This window comes from Pseudophryne corroboree, chromosome 1, assembly GCF_028390025.1.
Source record: "Pseudophryne corroboree isolate aPseCor3 chromosome 1, aPseCor3.hap2, whole genome shotgun sequence".
Taxonomy (NCBI): domain Eukaryota; kingdom Metazoa; phylum Chordata; class Amphibia; order Anura; family Myobatrachidae; genus Pseudophryne; species Pseudophryne corroboree.
The window spans coordinates 947,796,561-947,811,666 of NC_086444.1; the positions used below are offsets into that span (position 1 = coordinate 947,796,561).

At 47.1% G+C, this 15,106-nt stretch overlaps 1 protein-coding gene across 1 annotated transcript in view; it reads left to right on the plus strand.

Moving 5' to 3' along the window:
- The first annotated feature begins 464 nt into the window (after nt 1–464).
- The window catches only part of SMARCA5 (SWI/SNF related, matrix associated, actin dependent regulator of chromatin, subfamily a, member 5), a 145,023-nt gene continuing 130,381 nt past the window's right edge, over nt 465–15,106 (plus strand). Inside the window, exon 1 of the mRNA XM_063920413.1 lies at nt 465–935. Coding sequence (XP_063776483.1) covers nt 771–935 — 165 coding nt within the window. The 5' untranslated portion in view covers nt 465–770. The remainder of the gene's footprint in view (nt 936–15,106) is intronic.

Below are 15,106 nucleotides of genomic sequence, written 5' to 3' on the forward strand. Positions count from 1 at the left end.
AATCTAACATTAGCACATAGTTAGTCCAGAAGCAGGAGGGGAATTTTAGGGGTTGCATGCAATGCTCTAGTGTATTGGGGGTCCTTAAGTGTAATTGCTTTATAAGATTCCAAATAGTGTGCTAAAAGCTGTATTTTTGCTACAGTCCTCTCCCTCGACACACTACAGTAACAGCAATGCAGCAGGCTGAGTCTGCCGCAGCAGCCGCACAGAGCGCCAAAATTTCGAAAGCTGCAACAACAGCAAGAAGAACAATAGAATAGACGAGGCTGGGATTAGAAACTCCGCCCACTCACAGACGCCGCCACACGTGACACATTAGGTAGCACGCACGGCGCGCATAACAGTTGTTACATACTGCTTCAACACGGCCTTCTCAATGGTGAACGCACCGCTTCCTAGACTCCGCCTCTCATTCATCAATAGCCCCTCCCACCGGCACTTTCCGCTAACTGGAACGCGCGCACATTACTGTAACTGTAACTGATGACGTCATGAGAGAGGCTGAACTGCGGGAGAGGTGGCGGTGGTACTAGCAGATCCCGCGAGATTCTACACCCGGCACACGCGCTGCTGCCACAAGTAACAATAAGAAGCCGGCTAGCTGGGCGCGCGCTCCGTACTACATCGTCTCCCGCCAGCCGCGTGTGTGCTCTCAGCAGCGCTAGCGCCGCCCCCTGTGTGTGAGCGCCCAGCAGCAGCAGTAGTGCCGGCTCCGCTCATCATTGTCCGCTGCCGCCGCCGCACTCTCTCTCTAGGTTGGAGGTGACATGTCTGAGGAAAGCGCTGAGCAGCAGCGATGCGACTCGGCCGGCGAGGTGAGGGAGGAGGATGCCGGGACAGAGAAGCCGACGGTGGAAGAGGCTGGGGAGGCTGGCGGGAAGCAGCGGCCGGCTGAGAGTGATGAAGCCGAGGTGAAGGAGGAAGCGATGGAGGTGAGCAGCGCCGGGTGTCAGAGGGAGGGGGTAGCGCGCCCAGTGTCCGGGGACGCTCCGTGCTGTCAGCAGCGCTGTTCCCGGCCCCGACGCGCCTCTGTCAGGCCTCTATGTTTCCTGTGGCTCTGGGTGTCGGTGCTGTGCCTGGCTCTGTGTGATCGTAGTGTGAACAATGGGTGGGTGCAGCAGCCGAGGATGGCACTGTCTCTCCTGAGTCAGGCCTGTGTCTGGGTGAGCAGTATGGGGCATGTGCTGTGTGAGATCTGTGTGTAATAGAGCAGTATGCAGTGAACGTGCTGAGCAAAAATATGTGGGTCCCAGGGACCCCTTACTGTTAATAATTGGGGTCCTACTTCACGGTTTCTGGGTTCCATCTCAGTTTATACTTTTGAGCTTCCAATGTGCCTCCTACATGCCCTTAAATGCCTATCTGATCCCACTACATAGCATCAGACCACTCAACAGGCCCCCTAAATGAATATTTAACGCCTTCATAATTTTACATTTTTTGTGTGTGAAAAGTCAGACACAATGCACGCTCCACACTGCCAAAGAATGGGTAGGCACAAAACTCACACCCCTGCCATACAGCAATCACAACACACAGTTTCACAATCTGTAAATACAAAACACACACTCGCCTCTATACAAACAGGCACAATGCACACTACTCTCCCAGAGAATAGAAAACAAAACAATCTACTGAAAAACCACAGTACAGGCACAGACAAAACCCACATTTATCAGCATCAGTACTTCCTGTACACTTGCTGCAGGCACCGCTGGAGAATGACATCTCAACTGGGTGTGCATTAAATACCCACCCACTTGTGATGTCAGACACGACACATCGAGGGGGTGACTGGTAAGTGTATAAGCCCTTCCTTATCCTATATAATAAGTGAACGCTGCTCCTTACCTCTATGGGGGAATTTAAGTGTTTTGTACATTTGTGGCCACTAGATGGCGCCCGGCAGAGCAAGTCAATTGTTGCTCTGTTTGGGGGCACACAGCCACCGGCACTGACATTATTATGTTGGTCCATAATTTTGATGGCTGGTAAATAGGTGTTAGGTAAGTTGTGTACCCAGCTTTACTGAATTTAACCTGTGGCGAGCGCAGCAAGGGGCTTTGTTGCGCTCGCCCCCCTGCAGGCATTCTGACGGCCAGGTCCCAGCGTCGGCATGCTGACCGTCACGATCCCGACTATTGGTATCCCGAACCCAACCCTTTCCCCTTAACCTGTAAATAAAAACATTATATTTGCTGGCTGCACATCTTTAGTAAATATAAAGCCCTTCCTCGGCCCCATCTGCTGTAAGTAACATTCTATAACTATCTGCTGGCTGCACAGACAGTAAATACAGTTGTGCTCATAAGTTTACATATCCTAGCAGAATTAGTGATTTTCTGGTCATTTGTCAGAGAATATGAATGATAACTCACAAACTTTTCTTTCACTCATGGTTAGTGGTTGGGTGAACGCATTTATTGTCAAACAACTGTGTTTCTCTTTTTAAATCATAATGACGACAGAAACTACCCAAATGACCCTGATCAAAAGTTTACATACCCTGGAGATTTTGGCCTGATAACATGCACACAAGTTGACACAAACGGGTTTGAATGGCTACTAAAGGTAACCATTCTCACCTGTGATCTGTCTGTGTGTAAATGGTCAGTGAGTTTCTGGACTCCTGAAAGACCCTTGCATCTTTCATCCAGTACTGCATTCTACGTGTCTGGATTCTGAGTCATGGGGAAAGCAAAAGAATTGTCAAAGGATTTGCGGGAAAAGGTAATTGAACTCTATAAAACAGGAAAGGGATATAAAAAGATATCTGGCATTCTCAATTGCTTAATCAGCAGTGTTCAAACTCTTAAGAAGTGGAAAATGAGGGATTCTGTAGAAACCAAATCACAGTTGGGTAGACAAACAAAAATTTCAGCCACAACTTCCAGGAAAATTGTTCGGGATGCAAAGAAAAATCCACAAATAACTTCAGCTGAAATACAGGACTCTGAAAAAAAGTGGTGTGGTTGTTTCAAGATGCACAATAAGGAGGCATTTGAAGAAAAATGGGCTGCATGGTCAAGTCGCCAGAAGAAAGCCATTACTGCACAAATGCCACAAAGCATCCTGCTTACAATACTCCAAACAGCACAGAGACAAGCATCAAAACTTCTGGAACAAAATCATTTGGAGTGATGAGACCAAAATTGAACTTTTTGGCCACAACCATAAACGTTACATTTGGAGAGGAGTCAACAAGGCCTGTGATGAAAGGTACACCATTCCTACTGTGAAACACGGAGGTGGATCGCTGATGTTTTGGGGATGTGTGAGCTACAAAGGCACTGGAAACTTGGTCAAAATTGATGGTAAGATGAATGCAGCATGTTATTAGAAAATACTGGAGGAAACTTTGCACTCATCAGTCCGGAAGCTGCGCATGGGACGTGCTTGGACGTTCCAACATGACAATGTTCCAAAACACAACGCCAAGTCGACCTGTCATTGGCTATAGCAGAATAAAGTGAAGGTTCTGGAGTGGCCATCTCAGTCTCCTGACCTCAATATCATTGAGCCACTCTGGGGAGATCTCAAACGTGCAGTTCATGCAAGACAGCCCAATAATTTACAGGAACTGGAGGCTTTTTGCCAAGAAGAATGGGCAGCTTTACCATCTCAGAAAATAAAGAGCCTCATCCACAACTACCACAAAAGACTTCAAGCTGTCATTGATGTTAAAGGGGCCAATACACAGTATTAAGAACTGGGGTATGTGAACTTTTGATCAGGGTCATTTGGGTAGTTTCTGTTGTCATTATGATTTAAAAAGAGTAAATACAGTTGTTTGACAATAAATGGCTTCACCCAACCACTAACCATGAGTGAAAGAAAAGTTTGTGACTTATCATTCATATTCTCTGATAAATGGCCAGAAAATCACACATTTTGCTAGGGTATGTAAACTTATGAGCACAACTTTACATCTTTAGTAAATATACAGCACTTCCCCAGCCACGTCTGATGTAAGAAACATTATGTAACTATCCGCAGGCTGCACAGAAAGGATCACTAGTGCAGTTTTGCTGGCTGGGACCATACACAGTGTTTTATTGCCCTGCTAGCCGAAGTTGTATTATGCCATTGTACAAATATGCCAAGGCAGTAGAGGGTACTGCATACCTAAATGGCCATATATAGATAACGGGAGCCCACTTCTTAGTAGCCAGGTTATAAGTTGTCCACCTCCAACTGATTCACCTTTCAGACCGCCTGAGGTGGGCCGCACACATGAGCTCCCAGTGTGCGACCCACCAGAGGCGCCTGCTACCTCTTAAAACAAAAGAAACAGCTGCGCAATATACCGGGGAAAACAGTGAAGCAGTATGAGAGCCGATGTATATAGGATAGATTTATTAACCATAGATGCAATAAGACAATTGATTAACAATCAAATTATAACAATACATAAAACATTTTAAAAAAATGCATAAATAAAAAACACACCTCGAATCAGTATATCCCATTCAATGGAGCAACAGCTGTTTTAATTCTGAGTTAATGTCCACACACAGTATGAAACTCAGCTGATATGTTAATTATGGAGCAGCCAATTTTTCAAAAGGGAGTCCCTTATTACTTATAGCGCGTAAAATACGCGCTATAGCGAGTATTTGTAAACACTGAGTATGGTGTGTGTGTTTGAGAGATCTGTGTAATAGAGCAGTATTGTGTGTGTGATCCGTGTGTAATAGAGCAGTATGGTGTGTGAGATCTGTGTTATAGAGCAGTATGGTAGTGTTCACTCTAGGTGTCTTTCACAGGGCGCTGCGCCCTGCCCCTTTTTTAGACCCCTGAATCCCGCCCTGCCCGTTTGCGCCCTCCCGCCCTTTGCTGCCCGCTGGACCCCGCCACGCCGCCAGACACACTAAGCACACTGCACTGCATTATTATCACTGTCTCCGTGCATGTGTCGAGACGGAGACCTCCGCGGCCCGTCCTGCCCGTCATTAGCTGTCAGCGTCCTCTGCGAGCAGACCTATAGGTCTGGTGAGACAGGAGGGCTGGGTTTGCCTCTCCCGCCGAGGCAAACCCAGCCCTCCTGTGTGGATGAATGTTTAAAAGGAGACGCCAGGGAGGATCACCCGGCCGCCATCTTTAATACCGCTCCGCAAGTGTGGCTGGGTGATCAGCGCTCCCCCTCTGTGATGTAAGTACTGTACTGGGTTGTATGTACCGCTGGGTCACACCCCGGTCTGTATGTACCCTTCCCTCACACCCCGGTCTGTATGTACCCTTCCCTCACACCCCGGTCTGTATGTACCCTCCCCTCACACCCCGGTCTGTATGTAACCCCCCCCCCCCCCCCCCCTCACACAAGGTCTATGTATCCCCCAAAGACCTTGCTCTGTATCATACAGAGCAGGGTCTTTGGGGGGATACATAGACCTTGTGTGGTGGGGGGGGTACATACAGACCGGGTGTGAGGGGAGGGTACATACAGACCGGAGTGTTAGAGGGGGGGAGGGGGTTACATACAGACCAGGGTGTGAGGGGGGGGGTACATACAGACCGGGGTGTGAGGGGGGGTACATAATATGCAAATAAGAATACATATATAGTCTTATAGCTGAAATGCCTTTTACCATGCTTTTTATATAACAAATCTGTGCAGCCACATTTAAGGTGTGAGTAGACTGTCACAAGTGGTTTTATATTTTATAAGTTCAAGTTGTATGTTGAAGAGATTTAGGGGACAAAATAGATTGCTGCATACATGGAAAAAAGTTTGCATTTATCATGTGTCGCTGTGCTGTTAATGACATTAATTTGATTTTTTAATTTTAATCTAATAATTTATTGTAATCAGACTATAATGTGAGTATGTGATAGTGGCCCTGATTCCGTGATGTAAGATAGTAACTGGAACTGGATTAACCATGATGTACAGAATGGGTGTGGTATGAAATGTCAACAGGGTCTAGGTCGACAGGGTCTTGGTGTTGACATGAGTTTTTGAGGATTTATTTTGGTGTCGTTTTCTCCGTACAGTGACCGGGAACCCCAATTAGTGCACTGTGTCCCCTCGCATGGTTTGCTTCACTCGCCATGCTTCGGGCAACTAGGTTACTATTCGGACAGGTTACTATTCCCACTTATAGTTCGCGTGGATAGTTAATCATGAAAAATGTGAAAAAAATAAAAAATGTGAAAAGCACAGGAAGAATATACAAACTCCACACAATAGGACCAATAGTCCAACAGAGTGCAGTGGGTCATGCAATGGTAGCTTTTTAAAATTCATATTATATGAAAAATGAATGAAATAAATGAAAAATGAATGAATGAAAAATGTGCCCTCCCGAATGAAAAATGTGCCCTCCCCGTGATCAGCACCCTGCCCTAAAAAATTCCTAGAGTGAACACTAGTATGGTGTGTGTGTGATCTGTGTGTAATAGAGCAGTATGGTGTGTGTGTGAGATCTGTGTGAAATGGAGCAGTATGGTGTGTGTGTGTGTGTGTGTGTGTGTGTGTGATCTGCATGTAATAGAGCAGTATGGTGTGTGTGTGAGAGATCTGTGTAATAGAGAAGTATTGTGTGTGTGTGATCTGTGTGTAATAGAGCAGTATTGTGTGTGTGTGATCTGTGTGTAATAGAGCAGTATTGTGTGTGTGTGTGATCTGTATGTAATAGAGCAGTGTGGTGTGTGTGAGATCTGTGTGAAATGGAGCAGTATGGTGTGTGTGTGTGATCTGTGTGTAATAGAGCAGTATTGTGTGTGTGTGTGTGATCTGTGTGTAATAGAGCAGTATGGTGTGTGTGTGTGAGATCTGTGTGAAATGGAGCAGTATGGTGTGTGTGTGTGTGTGATCTGTGTGTAATAGAGCAGTATGGTGTGTGTGTCAGATCTGTGAGTAATAGAGCAGTATGGTGTGTGTGTGTGTGATCTGCATGTAATAGAGCAGTATGGTGTGTGTGTGTGATCTGCATGTAATAGAGCAGTATGGTGTGTGTGAGAGATCTGTGTAATAGAACAGTATTGTGTGTGTGTGATCTGTGTGTAATAGAGCAGTATGGGGTGTGTGTGAGATCTGTGTGAAATGGAGCAGTATGGTGTGTGTGTGTGTGTGTGATCTGCATGTAATAGAGCAGTATGGTGTGTGTGTGAGAGATCTGTGTAATAGAGAAGTATTGTGTGTGTGATCTGTGTGTAATAGAGCAGTATTGTGTGTGTGTGTGTGTGAGATCTGTGTTATAGAGCAGTATGGTGTGTGTGTGTGTGTGTGTGTGTGTGAGATGGAGCAGTATGGTGTGTGTGTGTGTGTGTGTGTGTGAGATCTGTGTGAAATGGAGCAGTATGGTGTGTGGACAAAAAAGTAGAAAAATAGTTCCACCAGCGCAGACAATAGTAAAGAATGGATACTTATTCCAATAATGTTGATGGTATTTGCAACTTTGTTTTTTCTCTAACGTCCTAGTGGATGCTGGGGACTCCGAAAGGACCATGGGGAATAGCGGCTCCGCAGGAGACTGGGCACAAAGTAAAAGCTTTAGGACTAGCTGGTGTGCACTGGCTCCTCCCCCTATGACCCTCCTCCAAGCCTCAGTTAGATTTTGTGCCCGAACGAGAAGGGTGCAATCTAGGTGGCTCTCCTGAGCTGCTTAGAGTAAAAGTTTAAATAGGTTTTTTATTTTCAGTGAGACCTGCTGGCAACAGGCTCACTGCATCGAGGGACTTAGGGGAGAGAAACGAACTCACCTGCGTGCAGAGTGGATTGGGTTTCTTAGGCTACTGGACATTAGCTCCAGAGGGATGATCACAGGCCCAGCCATGGATGGGTCCCGGAGCCGCGCCGCCGGCCCCCTTACAGATGCTGAAGCAAGAAGAGGTCCATAAAACGGCGGCAGAAGACTTTCCTGTCTTCATAAGGTAGCGCACAGCACTGCAGCTGTGCGCCATTGCTCTCAGCACACTTCACACTCCGGTCACTGAGGGTGCAGGACGCTGGGGGGGGGCGTCCTGGGAAGCAATGAATTTACCTTAGTTGGCGAAAAATACATCACATATAGCTCCTGGGCTATATGGATGTATTTAACCCCTGCCAGTTTTCCAGAAAAAAGTGGGAGAAGAGCCTGCCGTGAAGGGGGCGGGGCCTATCTCCTCAGCACACAGCGCCATTTTTCCCACACAGCTCCGCTGGTAGGAAAGCTCCCAGAATCTCCCCTGCATCCTGCAACTACAGAAACAGGGTAAAAAAGAGAGGGGGGCACTTATTTGGCAAAATAACAGATATAAGCAGCTTAAAGGGATAGACACTTATTGTAAGGTTGTCCCTATACATATATAGCGCTCTGGTGTGTGCTGGCAAACTCTCCCTCTGTCTCCCCAAGGGGCTAAGTGGGTCCTGTCCTCTATCAGAGCATTCCCTGTGTGTGTGCTGGGTGTCGGTACGTGTGTGTCGACATGTATGAGGAGGAAAATGATGTGGAGGCGGAGCAATTGCCTATAATGGTGATGTCACCCCCTAGGGAGTCGACACCTGAATGGATGGCCGTAATTAAGGAATTACGTGACAGTGTCGGCACGTTACAGAAAACTGTTGACGACATGAGACAGCCGGCAGCTCAGTTAGTGCCTGTCCAGGCGTCTCAAACACCGTCAGGGGCTATTAAACGCCCATTACCTCAGTGGGTCGACACGGACCCAGACACAAACACTGACTCCAGTGTCGACGGTGAAGAAACAAACGTATTTTCCAGTAGGGCCACACGTTACATGATCACGGCAATGAAGGAGGTTTTGCACATCTCTGATACTGCAAGTACCACAAAAAGGGGTATTATGTGGGGTGTGAAAAAACTACCCGTGGTTTTTCCTGAATCAGATGAATTGAATGAAGTGTGTGATGAAGCGTGGGTTACCCCCGACAGAAAACTGCTAATTTCTAAAAAATTATTGGCAATATATCCCTTCCCACCAGAGGTTAGGGCTCGTTGGGAAACACCCCCTAGGGTGGATAAGGCGCTCACACGCTTATCAAAACAAGTGGCGTTACCGTCTCCAAAAACGGCCGCCCTTAAGGAGCCAGCAGATAGGAGGCTGGAAAATATCCTTAAAAGTATATACACACATACTGGTGTTATACTGCGACCAGCAATCGCCTCAGCCTGGATGTGCAGTGCTGGGGTGGCTTGGTCGGATTCCCTGACTGAAAATATTGATACCCTGGACAGGGACAATATATTATTGACTATAGAGCATTTAAAGGATGCATTCCTATATATGCGAGATGCACAGAGAGACATTTGCACTCTGGCATCAAGAGTAAGTGCGATGTCCATTTCTGCCAGAAGAGGATTATGGACGCGACAGTGGTCAGGGGATGCGGATTCCAAACGGCATATGGAAGTATTGCCGTATAAAGGGGAGGAGTTATTTGGGGGCGGTCTATCGGACCTGGTGGCCACGGCAACGGCTGGGAAATCCACCTTTTTACCCCAGGTCACCTCACAGCAGAAAAAGATACCGCCTTTTCAGGCTCAGTCCTTTCGTCCCCATAAGGGCAAGCGGGCAAAAGGCCACTCATATCTGCCCCGGGGCAGAGGAAGGGGAAAAAGACTACAACAGACAGCTTCTTCCCACGACCAGAAGCCCTCCCCCGCTTCTGCCAAGTCCTCAGCATGACGCTGGGGCCTTACAAGCGGACTCAGGCACGGTGGGGGCCCGTCTCAAGAATTTCAGCGCGCAGTGGGCTCACTCGCAAGTGGACCCCTGGATCCTGCAGGTAGTATCTCAGGGGTACAAATTGGAATTCGAGACGTCTCCCCCTCGCCGGTTCTGCTTTACCAACGTCTACCCCCGACAGGGAGGCGGTATTGGAAGCCATTCACAAGCTGTATTCCCAGCAAGTGATAATCAAGGTACCCCTCCTACAACAGGGAAAGGGGTATTACTCCACGCTGTTTGTGGTACCGAAGCCGGACGGCTCGGTGAGACCCATTTTAAATCTGAAAACCTTGAAAACCTTGAACACTTACATAAAAAGGTTCAAGTTCAAGATGGAGTCACTCAGAGCTGTGATAGCGAACCTGGAAGAAGGGGACTACATGGTGTCTCTGGACATCAAGGATGCTTACCTCCATGTCCCAATTTGCCCTTCTCACCAAGGGTACCTCAGGTTTGTGGTACAGAACTGTCACTATCAGTTTCAGACGCTGCCGTTTGGATTGTCCACGGCACCCCGGGTCTTTACCAAGGTAATGGCCGAAATGATGATTCTTCTTCGAAGAAAAGGCGTCTTAATTATCCCTTACTTGGACGATCTCCTGATAAGGGCACGGTCCAGAGAACAGTTAGAGGTCGGAGTAGCACTATCGCAAATAGTACTACGACAGCACGGATGGATTCTAAATATTCCAAAATCGCAGCTGATTCCGACGACACGTCTGCTGTTCCTAGGGATGATTCTGGACACAGTACAGAAAAAGGTGTTTCTCCCGGAAGAGAAAGCCAGGGAGTTATCCGACCTAGTCAGGAAACTCCTAAGACCAGGCCAGGTGTCAGTGCATCAGTGCACAAGGGTCCTGGGAAAGATGGTGGCTTCTTACGAAGCGATTCCATTCGGCAGATTCCACGCAAGAACTTTTCAGTTGGATCTGCTAGACAAATGGTCCGGATCGCATCTTCAAATGCATCAGCGGATAACCCTGTCTCCAAGGACAAGGGTGTCTCTCCTGTGGTGGTTAGAGTGCTCATCTCCTAGAGGGCCGCAGATTCGGCATTCAGGATTGGGTCCTGGTGACCACGGATGCCAGCCTGAGAGGCTGGGGAGCAGTCACACAGGAAAAAAAAAAAAAAATTTCCAGGGCTTGTGGTCAAGCATGGAAACGTCACTTCACATAAATATCCTGGAACTAAGGGCCATTTACAATGCCCTAAGTCAGGCAAGGCCTCTGCTTCAGGGTCAGCCAGTATTGATCCAGTCGGACAACATCACGGCAGTCGCCCACGTAAACAGACAGGGCGGCACAAGAAGCAGGAGGGCAATGACGGAAGTGGCAAGGATTCTTCGCTGGGCGGAAAATCATGTGATAGCACTGTCAGCAGTGTTCATTCCGGGAGTGGACAACTGGGAAGCAGACTTCCTCAGCAGACACGATCTTCACCCGGGGGAGTGGGGACTTCACCCGGAAGTCTTCCACATGATTGTAAACCGTTGGGAAAAACCAAAGGTGGACATGATGGCGTCTCGCCTCAACAAAAAACTGGACAGATATTGTTCCAGGTCAAGGGACCCTCAGGCAATAGCTGTGGACGCTCTGGTAACACCGTGGGTGTACCGGTCAGTGTATGTGATCCCTCCTCTTCCTCTCATACCAAAAGTACTGAGAATCATAAGAAGGAGAGGAGTAAAGACTATACTCGTGGCTCCGGATTGGCCAAGAAGGACTTGGTACCCGGAAATTCAAGAGATGCTCACGGAAGACCCGTGGCCTCTACCTCTAAGACAGGACCTGCTCCAGCAGGGACCATGTCTGTTCCAAGACTTACCGCGGCTGCGTTTGACGGCATGGCGGTTGAACGCCGGATCCTGAAGGAAAAAGGCATTCCGGATGAAGTCATCCCTACCCTGATCAAAGCCGGGAAGGATGTAACCGTACAACATTATCACCGTATTTGGCGTAAATATGTTGCGTGGTGCGAGGCCAGGAAGGCCCCTACGGAGGAATTTCAACTGGGTCGATTCCTGCATTTCCTGCAAACAGGACTGTCTATGGGCCTCAAATTAGGGTCCATTAAGGTTCAAATTTCGGCCCTGTCGATATTCTTCCAAAAAGAACTAGCTTCTGTACCTGAAGTTCAGACGTTTGTCAAGGGAGTACTGCATATACAGCCTCCTTTTGTGCCTCCAGTGGCACCTTGGTATCTCAATGTAGTGTTGGGATTCCTAAAATCACATTGGTTTGAACCACTCACCACTGTGGACTTGAAGTATCTCACTTGGAAAGTGGTAATGCTGTTAGCCCTGGCTTCAGCCAGGCGTGTATCAGAATTGGCGGCTTTATCCTATAAAAGCCCTTACCTAATTTTTCATACGGACAGGGCAGAATTGAGGACTCGTCCTCAATTTCTCCCTAAGGTGGTTTCAGCATTTCACTTAAACCAACCTATCGTGGTGCCTGCGGCTACTAGGGACTTGGAGGATTCCAAGTTGCTGGACGTAGTCAGGGCCCTGAAAATATATGTTTCCAGGACGGCTGGAGTCAGAAAATCTGACTCGCTGTTTATCCTGTATGCACCCAACAAGCTGGGTGCTCCTGCTTCTAAGCAGACGATTGCTCGTTGGATTTGTAGTACAATTCAGCTTGCACATTCTGTGGCAGGCCTGCCACAGCCAAAATCTATAAAAGCCCATTCCACACGGAAAGTGGGCTCATCTTGGGCGGCTGCCCGAGGGGTCTCGGCTTTACAACTTTGCCGAGCAGCTACTTGGTCAGGGGCAAACACGTTTGCTAAATTCTACAAATTTGATACCCTGGCTGAGGAGGACCTGGAGTTCTCTCATTTGGTGCTGCAGAGTCATCCGCACTCTCCCGCCCGTTTGGGAGCTTTGGTATAATCCCCATGGTCCTTTCGGAGTCCCCAGCATCCACTAGGACGTTAGAGAAAATAAGAATTTACTTACCGATAATTCTATTTCTCATAGTCCGTAGTGGATGCTGGGCGCCCATCCCAAGTGCGGATTGTCTGCATTACTTGTACATAGTTATTGTTACAAAAATCGGGTTATTGTTGTTGTGAGCCATCTTTTCAGAGGCTCCTTCTGTTATCATGCTGTTAACTGGGTTCAGATCACAAGTTGTACGGTGTGATTGGTGTGGCTGGTAATGAGTCTTACCCGGGATTCAAAATCCTTCCTTATTGTGTACGCTCGTCCGGGCACAGTATCCTAACTGAGGCTTGGAGCAGGGTCATAGGGGGAGGAGCCAGTGCACACCAGCTAGTCCTAAAGCTGTTACTTTGTGCCCAGTCTCCTGCGGAGCCGCTATTCCCCATGGTCCTTTCGGAGTCCCCAGCATCCACTACGGACTATGAGAAATAGAATTATCGGTAAGTAAATTCTTATTTTCTCCCACTCAGATGTCATAGAATTTGCAAGAGAGAAAGTAGAAATACCATAGTGTAATACTGTTTTTTTTTTTTTTTTTTTAATCAAAAAGAATCAACAGTCAATTAAAATATCCCTGCAAGGATATAAAATAAAACAAATAAAACAGTTTTTACACAAATTTTTACACTGAACATTAGATTAAAAACAGCTAGGTGTTGGTTGTAATTACCAATGTCATATGAGAACTGTTACGAGTTCTCAAACAAGCATGCACCAAGTACATTCCATATGTGTCAGCAACATGCAAAAACACCTAAAAAAGCTGGGATATCCAAAACTGATCCGTGAGGTGGATAATTACCAGTTCCAGGTGAAGAACTGGCAGCGCTCAGTTCTTAAACGCTTTTGGAATCAAGAGTCCTGGGCTGCAGCTCCAAGTTCCTCCGTTCCGTCCGCACTCAGGATCGTCCGGTTCCCCCAGCGGCGGCACCCACGCGTTGCGACCCTCCACAGGGGTCTTTCTCAAGGTAAGCCGTGAAGCAGAGCGAGTCCATACTTCATTGGAGGTGTTTAAAAACCTCCCGCTATCTCATGATTGGTCCCGGCGCGTGAGTCTCTATACAGCCTGAAACTACATGTCCCATGACTCTTTGCGCAAGGACAGTCATATCCTGTTTCCTGAACATCGCGTCTCGTTGTCATGGTGACGCGTGACGGGAAGCATTTTGTCTGTTTTGAAAAAAATGCAACATCTTAGTATTGTTACATAGAGTCCAGCTACAAAAACTTATAATGGATTTATCTGCTGTATTCCACCACCAATTTCAAGTGACGTGCAGAATGGAAAGTTTCAATCAAAATATTTTTAATAGTGAACGAAGTCGGTGTGAAGCCTTATGGGCCATAAGTGATTTTTCAAACAATTTGAAAGACGAGAAGGCTAATACGCAACCTCAAGTAATTTCTTCTTCACAATGAATGAAACTAGATAAGCATCTAGTGGTTCTCTCAGAGTCCAGAGTGAGTTACACTCTGGACTCTTGAGAGAACCACTAGATGCTTATCTAGTTTCATTCATTGTGAAGAAGAAATTACTTGAGGTTGCGTATTAGCCTTCTCCATACAGAACCAGAGCGCATTTATTTTGAATATATGGCTGGTCATTTCACTATGCTCTATATAAATATGGCCCCCTTCTAAAAACGCGGAATTCTACGAACAGATTATCCGCCATTTACCAATTTTGGTTTTATACCTGTTTTATAGTTTCATAATGAGACACATGTCCTTTCAGGATATTCTCTAAACAAGTTGGCACTTGATAAATACCCCTGAAGAAGTCCCCGATTGGGACGAAACGCGTTGGGTTTCTACAAGTACTGTTTCCATCTGTTGTTCTATACAGTTCAGTTAATAACATTTAACCAACATTGGATGTACACTGTTCATCGTGTATTGGTATGAATTGTATTGTTTGAAAATCCTGAAAGAACTTTTCTGTTTTTATGTGATGTCAAAAAAAATCCAGTTTTTCTCTATCGTCCTAGTGGATGCTGGGGTTCCTGAAAGGACCAAGGGATATTTGCACTCTGGCATCAAGAGTAAGTGCGATGTCCATATCTGCCAGAAGATGTTTATGGACACGACAGTGGTCAGGTGATGCAGATTCCAAACGGCACAAAGGTGTATTGCCGTATAAAGGAAGAGGAGTTATTTGGGGTCGGTCCATCGGACCTGGTGGCCACGGCAACTGCTGGAAAATCCACCGTTTTTACCCTAAGTCACATCTCTGCAGAAAAAGACACCGTCTTTTCAGCTTTAGTCCTTTCGTCCCTATAAGAGTCATATCTGCCCAGGGATAGAGGAAAGGGAAGAAGACTGCAGCAGGCAGCCCATTCCCAGGAACAGAAGCGTTCCACCGCTTCTGACAAGCTCTCAGCATGACGCTGAGACCGTACAGGACCCCTGGATCCTACAAGTAGTATCCCAGGGGTACAGTTTGGAATGTCGAGACGTTTCCCCTGCGCAGGCTCCTGAAGTCTGCTT